The sequence below is a fragment of the Oncorhynchus masou genome, chromosome 18 (genome assembly GCF_036934945.1).
Source record: "Oncorhynchus masou masou isolate Uvic2021 chromosome 18, UVic_Omas_1.1, whole genome shotgun sequence".
Classification (NCBI taxonomy): Eukaryota; Metazoa; Chordata; class Actinopteri; order Salmoniformes; family Salmonidae; genus Oncorhynchus; species Oncorhynchus masou.
In genome coordinates, this window is record NC_088229.1 from 55,904,206 (window position 1) to 55,922,075 (window position 17,870).

General features: G+C 41.7%; 1 protein-coding gene across 2 annotated transcripts; it reads right to left on the bottom strand.

The window, feature by feature from the left end:
• Positions 1-1,603: 1,603 nt before the first annotated feature.
• Positions 1,604-15,459, bottom strand: lrrc4bb (leucine rich repeat containing 4Bb). 2 transcript variants are annotated; one of them, XM_064923784.1, is made up of 3 exons: positions 15,063-15,459; positions 7,053-7,655; positions 1,604-6,922 (listed from the first exon to the last, which is right to left on the bottom strand). In XM_064923784.1, the coding sequence occupies exons 2-3, from the start codon at positions 7,293-7,295 to the stop codon at positions 4,907-4,909; spliced, it is 2,259 nt and encodes a 752-aa protein (XP_064779856.1). In that variant the 5' UTR covers positions 7,296-7,655; positions 15,063-15,459; the 3' UTR covers positions 1,604-4,906. The 2 variants fall into 2 exon arrangements, with proteins under 2 accessions (XP_064779856.1, XP_064779857.1); XM_064923785.1 differs by lacking the exon at positions 15,063-15,459 and adding an exon at positions 9,651-10,223.
• Positions 15,460-17,870: the final 2,411 nt, after the last annotated feature.

Here is a 17,870-nt window from a genome sequence, read left to right on the forward strand (position 1 = left end):
ACATATAATTCACTGGCTTGTATGCGAAGCAGTAATTGTTTCAAAACATCTCCTGCCATGTCACTGATGCGTCGTGAAACAGTGTTGTTTGATGAAGGCATTGTCCGTATAGTTTTTTCGGGCCTTTTCCCCCAGCATTGTCCCAGCCATATCCGTGGCAGCAGGATAAATTAAGTCCTCCACAATAGTATGGGGCTTGCCTGTCCTAGACACTCGGTGGCTCACCATGTGGATTATTTTTCAAATTGTCATGTTTCTAAATGTCTGCACAAGGTTTCCTGCAAGAGAGTAACGGTTAATGTGATTGGATGTTAATTATTTGACTAGGCTACTTGTGTTTGACATTGTGTTGTTATTTCGCAGAACACTAGATGGTTTAATTTTATTTTTGCCAGTGAAACGAGGATACTCAGGCGAGAAACAAAACCTCACCCAAATGTATAGCCCCATTGGAAAATATAAATGTACTGTTTGAAAATGTGAAGAAATTATTATAATTAAAAAAAATGTGAATAACATTTTTATTTGGCATACCCCCGACGGCATTGCATGTATCCCTGGCACCCCAGTTTGGAAATACTTGATCTAGATGAACCAAGGGTAAAATCCATCTAACGTCATTTTTGTCAAATACTTTAAAGATAAATATCTTTACTGTGTATTGTGCACCCTGACAGATGGTAAGCCATTTTGTCACTCCTATGTAAATATTATGAAGACAGTATGTCAGGTCACCTCAAGTATTATTACCTTGGTACTTGCTGTACACATCAACATGCTAGCAAACTAGCAACATCACAACAACAAAGAGCCCCTACTCATGTGTGGTTAAACAAACTTGCAATGACTTCCAGTCATGCATTGATTAAGAGTGCACTTTCATAGCCCAATGTCATTAAGCCGTACTGCAGTGTAAGATTCAGACAAGTCCACAGCAGTGACTCACACCTGTCTACGGTGTCCATATTAGGACACTTACTCCAGGCGACAATGATATCAACTCCAAGTGACTCTGAAATAAACCCCTGCTAACTCTGACACAACTTCCATGGATGTGTCTCTGACCTAATATGGGCACCGTGCTAGTGGTCAATGAAACTCCTTTTCTTCTCAAAAATGAAAAAGAAAAATGACAAAACACACAGAATAATTGATATTTTTCAGAATTCATTTCATTTTTGTTTGATCAAATCCACGCCATAACTTAATGTATCATCATGTAACCCCGGCTTAAATGTTAAAACTTCTGTAGTACACGGTGCTCAAGATGGGAAAACAACAACAACAACAACTGAATTGGAACTATGTGTGTTGAATAGTTCTGTATGTGAAATATGATTTACAGCTAGCAGAAAGTTAAGCCAAACTGACAGCAACATACAATATCTCTCAGTCATTGTATGACAATCATAGAAGTGTAAGTACCATATGTGTTGATTTGGCCAAAGTTATAGAAAAATAGTACAGTGTTTCAAACCTTCTACTCCACCATTTTGTATCCCTGGGTTTATGATTTTTACAGATGGCAGTACATTGATAATGACCATATTAATAATATTACACTTTAGATACAACCAACACGTGGGAAAAAAATGTCAACAAATGAACACAAAAATGACACTTTTATTATTTTGCATTTAAGGAAATCTATATGTTTTCTATAGCTTCACTTCATGTATTTCACATCATTAAACAACCTAGTTCAGTTTCTTGTTCTGCTTATCAAATGGAATCTTGTACCAAAAGGTCAGTTTGTGGTTTAGAATACAGTATTCCATTATTTTCTCACAATTTTGTGGCTAAAGTAATAGTAATCCACATTCTGTGTAAGTTATCCAATTGAAATGGCATCTGGGCTGTAGCATCCAGCTGTAACAAGAGGTGGGACAAACAACACACTCAGTATTCCATCTGTTGCAAGAGGCCATCATGTTCTTCTTCTGTGAAGTAGAGTGAAGAAGACATAGTTGTCAAAGTTCATGTGTTCTCTTCTGATGTTGTTACCCGGGGCATGACTTAGTAGTAACTGTATAATACTTCCTGTTTTGTAATTCCGCCATCAAATTCACTACACCACTATCTCCAGGGTATAACAGGGTGGCGGATAATTATGATAATTCTAATAATAATAACAATAATAACATAATAACGTTAATAGTAATATGACTTAAATAATAGATTTGTTTCTCCAATGGTACAATCGTAACAACAGTGATGCTACAATATTGATATTGATCATCAAACATGGCCAAATATTATAATTCCAAGAAAGGACTTTCTTGTTCTACTAGCATATTCAGGAGGTACTTAATATGCTCTTTGAAATCTGACAGCACAGATACCAAAATGTTGCACATCAACTGTCATCAACAGTGCAGCCATATGCTGGAGTTTTTAGTCTTCATTTATATTCTAGTAACGTCTCAGTAGGGAAACAGTTGAACTCTCTGCCGGGCCACATTACTAAAATACTATATCAGCATCCTACTCCACTCTCTTTGAGGAGGAGTGCCATAATTACTGAAAATGTGTGTAAAACATCAGGGAAAACCTTGCTTTACAACTCCCTAATAGTTCCTTGGTTGGTCGGTCGTTTTGCCTGTCTCATCTCAGAAAGACTACAGGCAGCACATAAACTGAGCGACATTCGAGAGCTGACAAATTGCACCGACAAGTCATTCTGCCCCGTTATTGGTGTGTTCGGCATGTTCCTTTCATATCTTAATACTGATCAAACTAACTTAAATCCAGGTGTAAATGTACAGAGATATCATCACAAATTCTATCAGAATTGATCATGCTATTATTAATGTTACTATTATCGTGGTTGTTTTTGATCATTATCAGAATCATTATTTCCTGGAGAGAAAATAAAACCCGACGCACTCGTTACGGGAGCAGAACAACGAGAGATCAGAAGAACCAGCCTTCCCCACCCACTCAAGCTCTGAAAATGTATGCAGCACCGCGAGGAGAGAGGGGTGCCGCAATAGCGATTGTTGAGTGGTTTGCAAATTACACAGAGCAGCATGTTGGTGCAAGATCACCTCCATGTTACACAAAGACTTATGCGGGTAGCGCTACCACCACACGTCAAATCTCAAGTCGTCTTTCACGTGAATGGAGTTGGCGTGTTCGGTTTGCAACAACCATTTTTATATCCATTTCCCGTGTTGACTCACATCACTTTCTTGGGGTTAAGGAGACAAAACTGGATCCTGTGTCATTTTAAAGCAGCCTTTTTATGCCAATGTACCTCCCTCATAAGAATGACTAAAAGCCGGTCTTGAGATATTAAAAGAACAGACATAATACGATTACCAAGATGACTAATGGGTGTATCGTATACCATATAGGTTCAACCTAGATTGAAATATATAGCCTACTAATCACTTTTTAGAACTACTGCATGTTTTCAGTTGGTTTCCATTGACCGCCCAGACCTCGATATATGATGTATTTATTTCATGTGAATGATACATGGCTAGACAACTGTACACATTATATCAAACTAAACAAAAATCATTGAAGACATAGTTCAAATGCGCAAAGCTTTAAAATGGTATGAACACATGAAAGGTACACCGTAAAAAGTTGGTTCGTACAATTGTCATACAACCAAATACTATTATCGTACATTTCTGTTCCACTAAACCAAAGAATGTGGTCGAATCGACCCACTGAATGCCATTGCAAAGACAGGCATTTAATCACCCTTATGACAGCGTTATGTGGCATCAAAATGGTCACCATGAGAAAGGAGTTCATATCAAATTCACCACTTATAGCACATCTCTTGCTACTGATCGAGTTACACTTTGTCAACATTTCCCATACAAGTCTTTGCAAGGTATTAGCTCACTGTTGATGTGTTTTGTTATTTCACCTAAATTTGCTGATGGTACACGTATATGCTGGCATCTGGAGCTCTCATTTGAATAATCAAGTAGCCTGCTGGAACATATGGAATATATTCTCAAAAACAAACAAGAACAGAAGTGTCCAGTTATCGTCACGGTTGAGCGAGTGAAACACAGGGAGAGAAAAAACCCTCGCCAAACAGAAAACTGGGGGAACTCTCCAGACATTCTTCAGTACTCATGGCAGCCAAATTCATAGATTCACAATGAGTGTTGCAATTGAGCCCTTATGTATTCGAGGAGTAGCCAAACTCAAAACATATGTATCGTAGAATCAACGTTCACAATCACCGCCCCGGATCACTCACAAAACAAACTACTACAGCTCGTACATCCTCCAAAATATCTCTGCATTAGAGTCTGCAATGTAACATATTCAAATGAAAATATATTTATGTATCTGTGTGACTTTCACAGTAGTTTGTACTGTACTGTACTGTATGTACCTTTTGTCCTTCCATTTCTGCCTACCTACAGCCTCAAGAGGAGACTATTGAGTTCATGCGAGAGAGTGTCTTGCACAAGTATTTTCTGTGAAAGAGCAATGTCTCGAGCATTTTTTTCCTGCAATGTCTCCAAACGTCAATGTGGTCAGTGCTGTGCGTGACTTAAGTCTCAACTTACTGGCCGACCACAACGTGGGGGATTGAACTACAGTCCTTGAACGGCGTTGTCTTCTATGTGAATACAACTCGTAGAAACGGCAAGAAACATTTGCTTTGGCACAGATTTACATTGTAGCGATGTTCGTTTTTGAACTCCATTGCCGTGATCGTTACTACAAACACAAGTATCCCATTGTGGTAATCCTTGGCTCAGTACACTGTCGCTGACCAGTCTATGTGTTTGTGTATTGCAGTGTCAGTCTATCCCCTCTCCTGTTGTAATGTCAATGCACTGTAGTGTTTAATCGTTCGGCACGTAAAGAGGCCATCAATCCCCTCTCTGTCTTTCCCTTGCACTCTCTCTCTCCTCACTCTTTTTTTTCAGATTTGAGTCTCTTGAACGTTTTCCTTTGAGTTTCCCTTGAACAAAAGAGGCTCCATTTGTGGATTCTGGTTCTGGCCCATGAAACCCTTGATCGATCCGTGTAATCCCATGGGGGACATGGGGAGGGACATCGGCAGAGGTGGGGAAACGGAAAGAGGGTTGGTGTTGGCGCCATTTCCGGACATGGTCTGGAAAGTGGCTGAGGAGATTGGAACCTGTGTACAGGAGATGGGGATATCCTGGCCTTGCTGGTTCAGTGGGGACGGGTTGTTCTTGTTGCTTAGAGTACTGATGCCTGCCCCTGTCCCAATGCTCAGACCCATCACGTTGTTGTTGAAATGATTGGCCTTGTAGTAATGGTTAAGATGCTCTGATCGCCCGATGTTGGGAAGGTTGACTATTTCCGGGTGATGCATCCTCAAGGTTCCGTCTCCTCCGCACCCGGATTGCATGGTCGATCCCCCTGAGATGCCGCTCCCGGCCCCGGCACCCATCTCATCCTCCACGTTGATGATCTCGATGGCGCGGGTGGGGCCATGGTGCTTGTGCAGCTGGTGCTGCTTCCTCAGCTTGTAGAAGACCACCAGCATCACGGCCGCCATGAAGGTGATGGCCACGAAGCAGCCAATGATGATCTTGGTGGTCTTCATCACGTCGTCCAGGCCAGGGATGTTCGTGACCTCCATTATCGACACTGTGACTGCCTTTTCAGTGGCTCTGGTGGCTCGCGGGGATAGAGAGGAGAGAGATGAGCGAGATGGAGATATGGTGAATCCAGCCCTGCCTTTACCCAGTACCCCTCCTGAAACAGTGGGACCCAGGTAATCTGGCGGTACGTAGGTTTCGTTGATGTACTGCCTTGCAGCAGAATCCTCCCCATTGTTAGTTTCCACGGTTTCCACAGTGACGGTGGTGAAGTAGCTGAAAGGGTTGCTGGAGTCTGAGGTAGACACGTTGAGCACTGCGGTTGCCGTAGTGTTGCCGGCGGAGTTGGTCACCATGCAGGTGTATTGGCCCGTGTCCTGCACAGTCACATTGGTGAAATTCAGTGTTCCATCGTGAAGGACTGAGATCCTGACGCGGTACGAGCCATGCGTCATGAGGGTGCCATTTGGGGTGAGCCAGTTGACAGACGTCATGGAGGTGCCAGTGCGACACTTCAGCTCAGCAGCCATGCCCTCTGTGACATTGAGGTCAGTGGGTGGCTCTACAATGACAGGAGCGTAGCATGTGAAGTGGCTCTGGTCCAGCTCACCAATGTACCGGCCCTTCAGGCCTGGTGGCGCATGGCAGCGGGCACAGCATGTGGTGTTACTGGGCACCGTCTCCTTCAGCCACCAGCTAAGCCACAGGACATCGCAGTTGCACACCCAGGGGTTGTGGTTGAGGTGCACCCGCTCCAACTGGTGCAGCGGGGTGAAGAGGTCGTGGGGCAGCGAGTGCAAGGTGTTGTGGGACAGGTTGAGTTCCTCCAGGTTCTTCAGGTCGTCGAAGGCATTGCGCTCAATGACCGTCACCTTAGAGTGCATGAGCCACAGTTTGCGCAGCGACACCAGGCCTTGGAACGAGCCGGGCCGGACATTACCCAGCTGGTTGCCAGACAGCTCTAGCTCCTCCAGTCGGACCAAGGGTGTGAGGTTGGGTATTTCCTTCAGACCGCACATGCCCAGGTTCAGGAAACGCAAGTTGAACAGGCCCTCGAAGGCAGCCTCAGAGATGTAGTCCAACTTCCGTAGTTCGCCCAGGTCGAGACGGCGCAGGGAGGGAACGCGGTGGAAAGCGTACGCCGGCAGTGTCTCGATGGGGTTGTTCCGTAGCCAGAGCTCCCGCAGCTTGCTGAGGTACTCAAAGGCCTGCGACGGTACCAGCGTAAGGCGGTTGTCAAAGAGCTCCAGGGTGTTGAGGTTGGGTAGGCCATTGAACGCGCCCACCTCGATTTGTCTGATGTGGTTCTTGGAAAGCTGCAGGATTTCCAAATGCCGCAGGTGCTTGAATGTGTCAGACTTTATCACCTGTTAAGAGAGATAAGTACATGTTGGTACATTGTAGCCATATGAAACCGCTCGGCCGTAAAGCATACTCTTTTCATATGCGTACATGTATGGATTGTAGGTAAACGTAATGAGAGAAAGGCATATTTACCTCAATCGTGTTCTCTTGTAGGTTAAGGTATCTTGTGTTCACAGAAATACTGTCCGGGACTTCTACCAAACTCTTCCTTGTACAGATCACTCGGCTTGCCTGATTGGAGCAGCTACATGGGTTTGGACATGGGGGAGCGGCTTCTGTTACCTGAGGTCCATGGTAGTGGAGCCACAGTAAAATCTGGACCAACCAGAGGAGGGGGGAAGGGGTGGAGGGGCTGGTCACCATGACAACACGCATGGCAAATGGGTCATGACCCACCCCTAGTCCTAATATGTTGATAAGTCCCCTCTGATACAAGACAATTAAGTAGTTCTCTTGTTGTTCATGTTACCAATCCATTCTATTCTTCTCTTTCAAGTCTTTTCAATAACTGCAAAGAACTGTTAGATGTTAAATGTTCTCTTGATTTATCATTTATATTCTCTCACTTGACTATGTTAATGTCAGTGTAAATATAAGATGCAGTCTAATTTTCAGCACAGCTTTTTAGGGAATTATGTATTTGTAGATCCCATGACAATTATTAGAACAACAAAGTAGATGTTTGGTGAATCTGCTCTTGATGGGCGTATCTCTGTGGATGGTAGATGCTCCTCACTGTATAGGGGAGGAAGAGAGAGAGCGAGAGAGAGAGCGAGAGAGAGTGAGTGAGCAAGAGAGAGAGAGAGAGAGAGAGAGAGAGAGAGAGGGATCAGACAACCTCACAAAGCATGAGTTCAGTAATTGTAGAAGCATTGTGAAATCTGTGGGCACTGAAACATAGAATCATGTTGGACTTTTAACGCAATTGCAAGATTGATGGTTAATATATAACATGTTTGGAAAGCATGTCAGCTTTCAGGTTTACACTAAAGCATTGGTTCTCTTAAATTAGGCTCTAGAGCTTACTGGTGCGTCACCTACTATTTACTAAAGGCGGCAGGTGGCCTAGCAGTTAGAGCGTTGGGCCAGTAACCGATAGGTTGCTAGTTTGAATCCCAGATCCGGCAAGGGGGAAAATCTATCATTCTGCTCTTGAGCAAGGCAGTTAACCCCCCACAAGTGGAAGTCAAGTTTCGGTTGGACCTTGTGTCATTGACAATATAAATAAATCATGTAAATGTAATCATTCATATGTCGAGGGGAAACATTTTAGTCAAGGCTTGATACCCTGAGTTTGCTCAAAAAGTGGATCACAAAACAAACAAATGTTTTAAAAAACTCAAGAGCTCAGGTGTGTCACAACTCAAAGAAACCACAGGCCTAGAGCAAAGAATGAAATAAACTTTAGTGTATGATTCATTACTCAATGATGAGAGAAAAAAAACACCTTTGTTATTTATGAGCATAATCATACACACTGTAGTGTATTTGGACTGGAGAAAAGGTATTTGTGTAAAAAAAAAAAAAAACATGAACACATGCCAACATCACTCTAAAAGACTATAACAAGCAAGCGTTGAACTGTCAGTTTGCTATTCTATTTAATGAGGTATAACTTGTTTTTAGAATCACTGTTACACAACTACTGCTACATGGGGGAAACAGCTAAAGGTTTCCCGACATCAAATGTATGGTGACCTAGCCCTAATGATCTGCAAGACGGATATAAATCCAGTCACAATCAGTTCTATTGATCACAAGGAACTGGAGGGTATGTTTTGTGATGTTGAGAGGTACTTCCACAACCAAGTGTACAGATGCTGGATCTTAATTTGAGCCAGTTTGCTACAGCAGGAAAATAATCCTGCAGCAACAGGAAATTTGAATTATTGTGTGGATTATAATTGGATTTTTTCTTTGTAGGGGGTTGATACATTTTTGGTATCAGCAAATCTCGTCTGAAATTCTTAACGTTTGAAATGACAAACTTTAGAAGCCTTTATAAACCTTGAATACATTCCATGTTTGCATTTCTCAGCAACAACAATGAAGATATTACATCTGTAACTCAGTTATCGGCATCCCTCCTGACTGGTCGGCATCCTCCAATAGCCCTACGGGGTTTGATTGGGGTGAAAGAACCCGGGTTAAACATGTACCACCTCGCCTTATGACTGTATCATTTCAGTAGCCCATTTCACAGTGAACGTGTTTTACATTAAGCAGCTCAGCCCTTGCACCTCTAGTGTGATTACCATCAGGCTACTCATGATGTACACATACCACATTTGAAAATAATTGTCTTATGAAGACACAAACAAGTAATTTATAGGTTAATGCTGGGTACCCGTTTACCATATCATTTTTACATGGTAGTTTCTGCCAATTTCTGCTTCTACAAATTGGGAAGTAAAATAGCTAACATAGTTATCTTAGCATGTATACAAACGTGGGATCCCACTCTCATCTCTGATTCAGAGGGGTTGGGTTAAATGCGGAAGACTCATTTCAGTTGAATACATTCAGTTGGACAACTGACTAGGTATCCCCCTTTCTCTTACCTTTCCATTCATCCTCCCTCCCACAAACTACCCTGTACTGTCTCTTTAAGACCGACAAATATGGAGACCCTTATCAGAACCTCAATACAATACTACTGTGGTTCAAGGCCCTGTTGTTCAAACTAAAGCTACCTGTGCTCAAACTCTTGTATATCCATTTATATCATACCTCTCTGGTAAATGGTGTGACAAACACAAAACATTCAGTCAGCGTTCGTCCTGTGGGGGAAACAGCTCGTTGTTGAGAGAGGTTGAAGGAGAATGGCAAGAATCGTGCAAGCTAACAGGCGGGCCACAAACAGGAAAATAACATTGCGGCACAACAGTGGTGTGCAGAACAGCATCTCAGAACGCACAACACGTCGATCGTTGTCACGGATGGGCTTTTTCAGCAGACGGCCACACCGGGTTCCACTCCGACCAGCTAAAAACGAGAAGAAGCGGCTCCAGGGGGCACACGATCACCAACCCTGGACAATTGTTGAGTTGAAAAACATCACCTGGTCCAACGAAATCCAGTTTCTGGTGAGTTATGCTGATGGCAGAGTAGAAAGTACAGAGTACAGGCTGGTGGCGGTGTTGTAATAGTGTGGGGAATGTTTTTCTGGCACACGGTAGGTCCCTTTATACCAATTGAGCAACGTTTCCATGCCCCAAAGAATTCAGGCTTTACTGGAGGCAAAGGGGGGTCTGCCCCGGTACTAGATTTGTGTACCTAAGAGTACACAAGGGTGCCTGCATGTCAACAGCCCATACTTGCTCAGTAGACATAGCATGTTTCTTTCTCTGACAAAGGTGTCATTAAAAAGTTATGCTTTACAAATGTTCTAAAATAATCTGAAATATCTGGCTTGTGGTTTACCGCTCTAGTAGTAGAACTAGGCCTACCTATTGAAATGATCGAGTAGCCTAAGTGAGTCCATGATATCTTTAGACCGAACTTAACATAAATAAAGGTAAAATACACAAACTTCCCATACCACAATGTCAAAGTACCTGATCCAGAGATGATACCTCAAACATACACGTTGCACACATTGAACAGTGCACACTAAAGCCAACCCCTGCCTCTCACGATCACAGCATAGGGAAACATACTCTTCATGAATCCTAATGTGCGCATAGGCTGCAGATTAGATCCACATCAACGGGTGTTAAGATATTGCTAAAAGCAGCTATTAAAGAGCCCAGTGTAGTCAAAAACTTGATTTCTTATGTTTTATATATATTTCCACACTATGAGGTTGGAATAATACTATAAAATTGTGAAAATGGTGATAATGCATGTTGAGTGTAAGAGCTGTTTGAAAGGTTTTGGCCTTCCATGGTGACATCACCATGCAGAATATTAGTTAATAGACCGATAAGAAAGACAGTGCCAAACATCTCTGCAAATAACAGGAAAGTTTCACTTTCCCCCACCCACTCAAACCACTCCCAGACAGTCCTGGCAAAATTTTAGCTTGAGAAATTTCTCTTTGCTAAGAAGCTTTTTTTTTTTTAAAAAGGTACTTAATTGTTACCCAGAAATAATTTAATATTGAAATAAAAATGGCTGCATTGGACCTTTAAGAAGCTTATCCTAAATATAGGTCTGTGGAAATGTTCTTTACCCGCCCTCACACGTGCACACACACACACACACACACACACAACACACACAAACACACACGCACACAAACACTTGCACACACCACACACCAAATCCATGATTCTCCACTATAATTTCAGTGTTGAGACAAATGATTGTTGTGTCACTGTGCATTAGATAGTTTATCGGTCTTTGCAATGGACAGTCGCATTTGGGGAGGGGAATATATTCAATATGTGCCCCGGGTGTCCCTTCACGATCTATGTGGCCATCATTGTAAATAAGAATTTGTTCTTAACTGATTTGCCTAGTTAAATAAAGGTTACATTTAAACTGAAAAAATGTGGGGCCTACACTCCAGGATGATATCTCTGAGATGATGCCCACTGAAGTCAGTTCAACGTCTATTCCACGTCGGTTCAATGTAATTTCATTGAAATTACGTGGAAACAACGTTGAATCAACCAGTGTTGGACTTGTCCATCATTGTGAAAATGTTCTCTTTTATTGTGGCGATCTTGATCAGCAGAGGTCTATTTTTTATTACATAAGTAGTGTATGTTGGGTCTTACAAGACAACAGAGGGACACACCACTGTAAAGCGAGTTTATGAGCTCATGGCTGCATGGGGAAATGATCGCCCTTTACTAAGAGTCATTCCAAAGCCATCAAAACAGAACACATATTGTTGTCCATGGACGTACGGTATCTCTTGGTTTCAGACGACTCTCTCATACAGGCTGTGCACTGTGGAGGCAGGCATCTGCAACAATGCAATTCTATAGTGCACATTCTCTTATTGTAGGTGAACGTTGGCTACCTATAGTCCACTTAGATATGTCAACTCATAACATTCTCTCTCAATTCAATGTGTCTAGCACAATAAGACCAGGGAACGTACACGAATGTGTGCCTCATTATTTGATTGACTTAGTTTACTGAACCCCCTTGCCCTTTACTCCCTTCAACTACAGTGAACTTCTGTTCGGGAGGTGGTTTTTGCCAATCTTGGGCGACACTAAAAAGCACTGGGGGAAAAACACACTGCGAACTCTTAAGTTACCCCATACCACATATTCCACCTCCAGTGGAAGACCAGGTTGAGTAGTCTGTAGCCTTTTTATTTTATGTCCTGTCGCAAATACAGAACATTACATTATGTTCATATAACATGGCTCCGGTTTTATTCCTATAGGCTCTTCTTACTCCCCCCCCCCCCATACACTATAGTCTTTACACTGATGCAATGAATTTGTCTCATGTCAAGAGCTGGTTGCAGTTGCACCCATGTAGATATTGATCGACTATACACAATCAGTTCTGGGAGAAGAAAGCGCTCAGTCGTGAAGAAACAAACGATCTGCAACCTGCTGGCCAAATGTTACACCAACACATGATTAGTGTGTAATCACTGTCCACCAATGGTTTATTCTTTGGATCTGTTGAGGTGAATAGTGGGGTAACACTTTACTTAACTAGCCAGCGGTTTCAATTGACTTCAATAGCCAGCAACTCTAATGTCCATTATGATGCAGTTACAATGCATTGTCGAGTGTATCATGTAGACTATTATAATAGTGTCAAAATGATCCTGAATAAATAACAGCCATTTTGAGTAAGTTGAAAAGGTGATACATAATAGAGACATAGGCCTAACATAAGTCTATTATAAGCCTTGTTATAAGACATCATAAAAGCTCATAGCTTATATGATTATAACAGGTTCTAAAGCACACCAGTCTAGTAAAGTCAAAGTAAAGTGATACCAATTGTGGCTTTGTTGTGGCTTTCAATATCCCCGGGCTAAAGACGACCTGAGCATAAAGAGAGATCCTGTAGGGTACCCAACTCTTTCCCTGGCTGCCACTGCTCTTGCTCAACAACAACAAAAAAATCCTCTGTGTCATCACAACTTATGGAGATATTTCAACAAAACAATTTTCTGATAAATGTATCAAATTTTTGGAACATTTGAAAGAGTTGTAGATATATTCCAATGAAGTTAGATTTATTATTTGTTTTTTTAACTATACAAGGAGGAAAGCCTTAAGATGAATTATCCACGTGTTTAGAGAGACACATGTTGATCCTTTTTTTGTAAAGTAGTAATATGATAGTTAGCAGATAGTTAGCAGATAGTTAGCATTAGCTGCTAGGAGTGCTAGCTAGCAACCTTACTACCAAATCATCAAAGGTAAAATACATAAAAAGATAACGTAACTTAATTGCAGTTGTAAATGTTTCCACTAGTGACTGATTGCTTTGCAGTTAATGTTACTTTATAGCCTTTTAGCTATTTTGCACATCAACCCCTTGTTTTCAGTCACAGGTGGGGACTGGTTTAGGTGTGAGCAGTGCAGGAGGTGGGCTCATGAGTTGTGCTTCAATTTTACTGGGAATATCTTTATTTGTCACCTTTGTACAAATTAGAATCGTGCAATAATAGAGCATAAGAGAGTTGCCATATCAATGTGAAACTGAGTTAATTAGGTAAGTTATTGTTGTTGTTATTAAATGTTATATTCCAATGTTATTTTATGTTATTAGTTATATTCCATCCCAATTAATATTCATTTTTATGAATTAAAAACAAAGATTGAAAACCTTGAATGTAATTTTAAAGACTGCTGGGATTTCAAATCTTCATTATTCAAATAATATTTAGTTCAATTGTATGTCATGGATTGTATGGAAAAGGAACAACAAAATGTATGTGCAGGTGAGTTAAAAAGAGGGACTTCACATCAAATCTCCTCATAGTGCGGCTATTAATGGTGGCATGTGCAACACCCTTCGCCCCATATTTGATTTAAATAATTAAATTTAGACAACTAGCCGTAGCTAGTTTTTTAACACACGTTTGTCAAACCCTATTCCATAATCGTCTACAGGGGCAACTGTCCACCGGTACTTTACAAAAACGGCCGTTTTCTAATAACAACATTTCAATAAAAAAAACTAATTGTAGACATTTTTTACCCTTTATAGTTTATTCGCCTAAGCATGGCATTCACATGCTTTTTTTGTGTCAGCAATTAGACATTGTTCTTTAGGGGGGGGGCAAGTTACCCCCTAGTACCCAATACCACGCTAAATTAGGCCTGATATTTACCGCTGGTCTGAGACTAACACAAAGCTGCAACAGCGCTAACGTCTAGGCCTACTGTAACTATGACAACACCAAATTGATTCGGAGTTGTTGGACGTGGGCTTCCTGTTAGGAGGAGGCTATATTCAAAATAGTGGCAATCAGAGTGTTAGCCTATTGGGGAAATTAGGTAGGTCAAAATGGTGCTTCAAACACTTCAATTGCAGGAGAGATTTTTTCTCTCCTTAATTGGTCTGACATTTTACAGCATAAAATGGAGAGTCTAAACATTGGAATGAAAAGTCGAATTAGATCATTTCCAAGGAATTTATATGACAAATAGGTGTCATCTATTCTCAATGTATGGTCAAAGCACAATAAACCCTAGTGAATATAAATTAACATATAATTTCATTAATGCAGCTGGCCTCGCGCTACGGCGCACCTTCTATGGAACGCAATTGAAATTCTTAGAATAGGCCTAATTCGGCACATGCTGCATTACAAAATGGCTTGCATCGACTGTCTCTTTGAATGTGGAATAATGACAACTACACAATTGCAACAAGAATAATGATATTTAACGTTATGAAGGTATATTACTACACCACATTACATATGGTGACAATATGATTTCAACAGCTTTTAGGGTTGAAATGATCTTAAGAATACATTTCAACACAAGATCATTTCAATACATCAGCTTTGATTTTCAAAATGTCGAACGTTAATTGGAACCTACTAGTTATGCCATGTATCCATTTATATACTATTTTAGCTAATAAAACAGCAATGTCGCCACCTGATATCCGCAGAAACAAACCAAAATAAGAAATAGGTTGACTACGACTATCTTTTCAGACGTTTCTACCAGTATTAGGCTATGTGCAATAGACTCATACCTTTCTGTTTCAATTGCTGCGGCGTGAGGTCGACGTTTTCCCCTCCTTTCGATCCCTCTCCTGTCGCCAGTCCCCCAACCTCTCTATCTATTTCTCATTTTCTCTTCTCTAAATTGATTCGCTCGATTCCACGGCTGTGAGTTCGGCTCTTGTTCTTGTCTTCCGCAGCAGCAACGCAACAGGGACTTCATACACCGATAGCACGTTCAATATAAGCAGAATCCACACACACCATAAAAAAGGGCGAATAAACGTTAACGATACAATATATAAAGCGGTATTTAGTTCAAATAAAAACGAAATCCGGATTGGATGCATCCAAGCGTCTTCTTATCCTTGGAGACGCGCGCAGGCAGCAAACGCGACGGCGCCCGTTGGGCAGAGTATTTTTGCGCTTCAGCATAAGCGGCAGTATACGCACATTCCGTAGGTCTGCAGCTGAATGCCACGAAGGCAGCGTAAGCTCTCAACATGGACCACAGAAGACCAACCATTTATGATGGAGAGCCATGATCAAGAAACTCGCCATGTATTCCAAGACGTATGGCGCTAATGCACTACACTATCCTCATGGTCTTTGCAGTCGTTGTGCAGGTCCTACTATAACCTATGTTTGTAGGGTGAGTGGGATATCAGGTCCAGTGGGTTTGAGAGAACCTAGATAGATCTATGGTGGGCTACGGACAGTGGTCACAGAGTGTTAAGTGTTTGATATGACTCAGCACTCTATTGCTCGATTAATTGATTGATTCGGTACATTTCAGGAAAAGTTGCATGAGGTTTCGCTGCAGTCTGCTTAGTGGCTTTGAGATCAAGATATTGCTGGTTCCCAATTGCATCTCAGAGTGAGTGAGCATATTGCCACTGGGCCTTTGGGCAAAGTAGCTATTTCACTACCCCTGGGCATTTTCAGTTGTACTATTGTTGCACAAATGTTGCCTTATTTAAATTTGTATTTTTTTAACCTTTATTTGACTAGGCAAGTCAGTTAAGAACACATTCTTATTGACAATGATGGCCTACAAATATCAGATCTGACCTGACCAATCAACATTGGTTTAACACAGTATAAAGGTTTCCTAGAAGAAGAAAAAAAATAAACATTGAGGCAATGGCTTTTCAATTAGGGTTTTGTATTTTTGTAGTTTATCTAAGGTTGTGGCGTCATGGCATACAGCTTATTAGCAGTGCTGGGGAAGCTACTCTGAAAAATGTAGTTTACCAAGCTACATGGCAACATAGAAAAACACTCCGTAAGTTTTAATTTAATTAAACTACACTACATGACCAGACGTATGTGGACACATGTTCGACGAACGAACATCTGATTACAAAATAATGGACGTTAATATGGAGTTGGTGCCCTCTTTGCTACTTAAACACCCTCCACTCTTCTGGGAAGGCTTTCCACAAGATGTTGGAACATTGCTGTGGGGCACTTGCTTCCATTCAGCCACAAGGTCGGGCACGGATGTTGTGCGATAAAGCCTGGCATGCAGTCGGCATTCCAATTCATCCCAATGGTGTTCGATGGGGTTGAGGTCAGGCCTCTGTGAAGGCCAGTCAAGTTCTTCCACACCGATCTCAACAAACCATTTCTATATGGACTTCGCTTTGTGCACATGGGCATTGTCATGCTGAAACAGGAAAGGGCCTTCCCAAAATGTTTACCACAAAGTTGGAACCACAGAATAGTTTAGAATGTCATTGTATGCTGTAGTGTTAAGATTTCCCTACACTGGACCTAAGGGGCCTATCCCGAAGTATGAGAATCAGCCCTAGACCATTATTCCTCCTCCATCAAACTTTACAGTTGTCACTATGCATTGGGGCAGGTAATGTTCTCCGGGCATCTGCAAAACCCAGATTCGTCCGTCGGACTGCCAGATGGTGAAGCGTGATTCATCACTCTAGAAAACGTGTTTCCACTGCTCCAGAGTCCAATGGCTGCAAGCTTTTCACCACTCCAGCCAACGCTTGGCATTGTGCATGATCTTAGGCTTGTGTGCGGCTGCTCGGCCATAGAAACCCAGTTCAGGAAGCTCCTGACGAACAGTTATTGTGTTGATGTTGCTTCCAGAGACAGTTTGGAACTCAGTAGTGAGTGGTCAATGTTTTCTTGATTGCTTGGTTATCCATATGTCATAATAACAGCATTACAGTTTGGGAGGGAGACGTTTGTCAATAATGCGGAAAGTGGCATCTTAACTACGTTAATTTAACAAAGGCCATTTTGCCAATGTTTGTCTTGGTGGTACACTATACGTGTCAGCAACATATAGCACAAACAAAAGTATGCGTACTTTTGTATATATAGTGTACCACCAAGCTACTGCAAAATTTTGTTAAATTACTAGTTGAACTGCATTATTTACTCCTCCCAAACAATGCTTATTATGACATATGGATAACCAAGCAATCAAGAAAACATTGACCATCTGATCTGAATTTTTGCTCAATGGGTATAACAGCGAATGGTTTTGTCTGGACATAACAGCCTTGGACAGCAATTATGTGTGTCAGGATGCTGTGTGTGGCATGTGGTCCTGTTAGTCGGTTCCTTGTCCTTTCCTTCTCGTAAATAGATCCCTAAACTGAAAGTAATGGAGTTTAGGAGAAACAGTGACACTGCTCCACTTGGTGTATACCGCCCACCTTGAACGGTAGCATGGCCCTTCACACCAGCCAACTCTAGTCACCTGTTGTACAATGCACTGGATCCTGTCACTCTGTTTCCATGCATTCCACTGAGAGTTGTGTTCAATTTAAAAAAAGCACAAGACTATAGCTATTCTCAGCAATCCACAG

What these genes read in the sequence shown, in the direction of transcription:
- lrrc4bb (XM_064923784.1), bottom strand. Translation starts at nt 7,295, where the DNA reads ATGCGTGTTGTCATGGTGACCAGCCCCTCCACCCCTTCCCCCCTCCTC. An exon ending in TACAAGAGAACACGATTGAG is followed by an intron (nt 6,923 to 7,052) that starts GTAAATATGCCT and finishes CTCTCTTAACAG; the next exon opens with GTGATAAAGTCTGACACATT.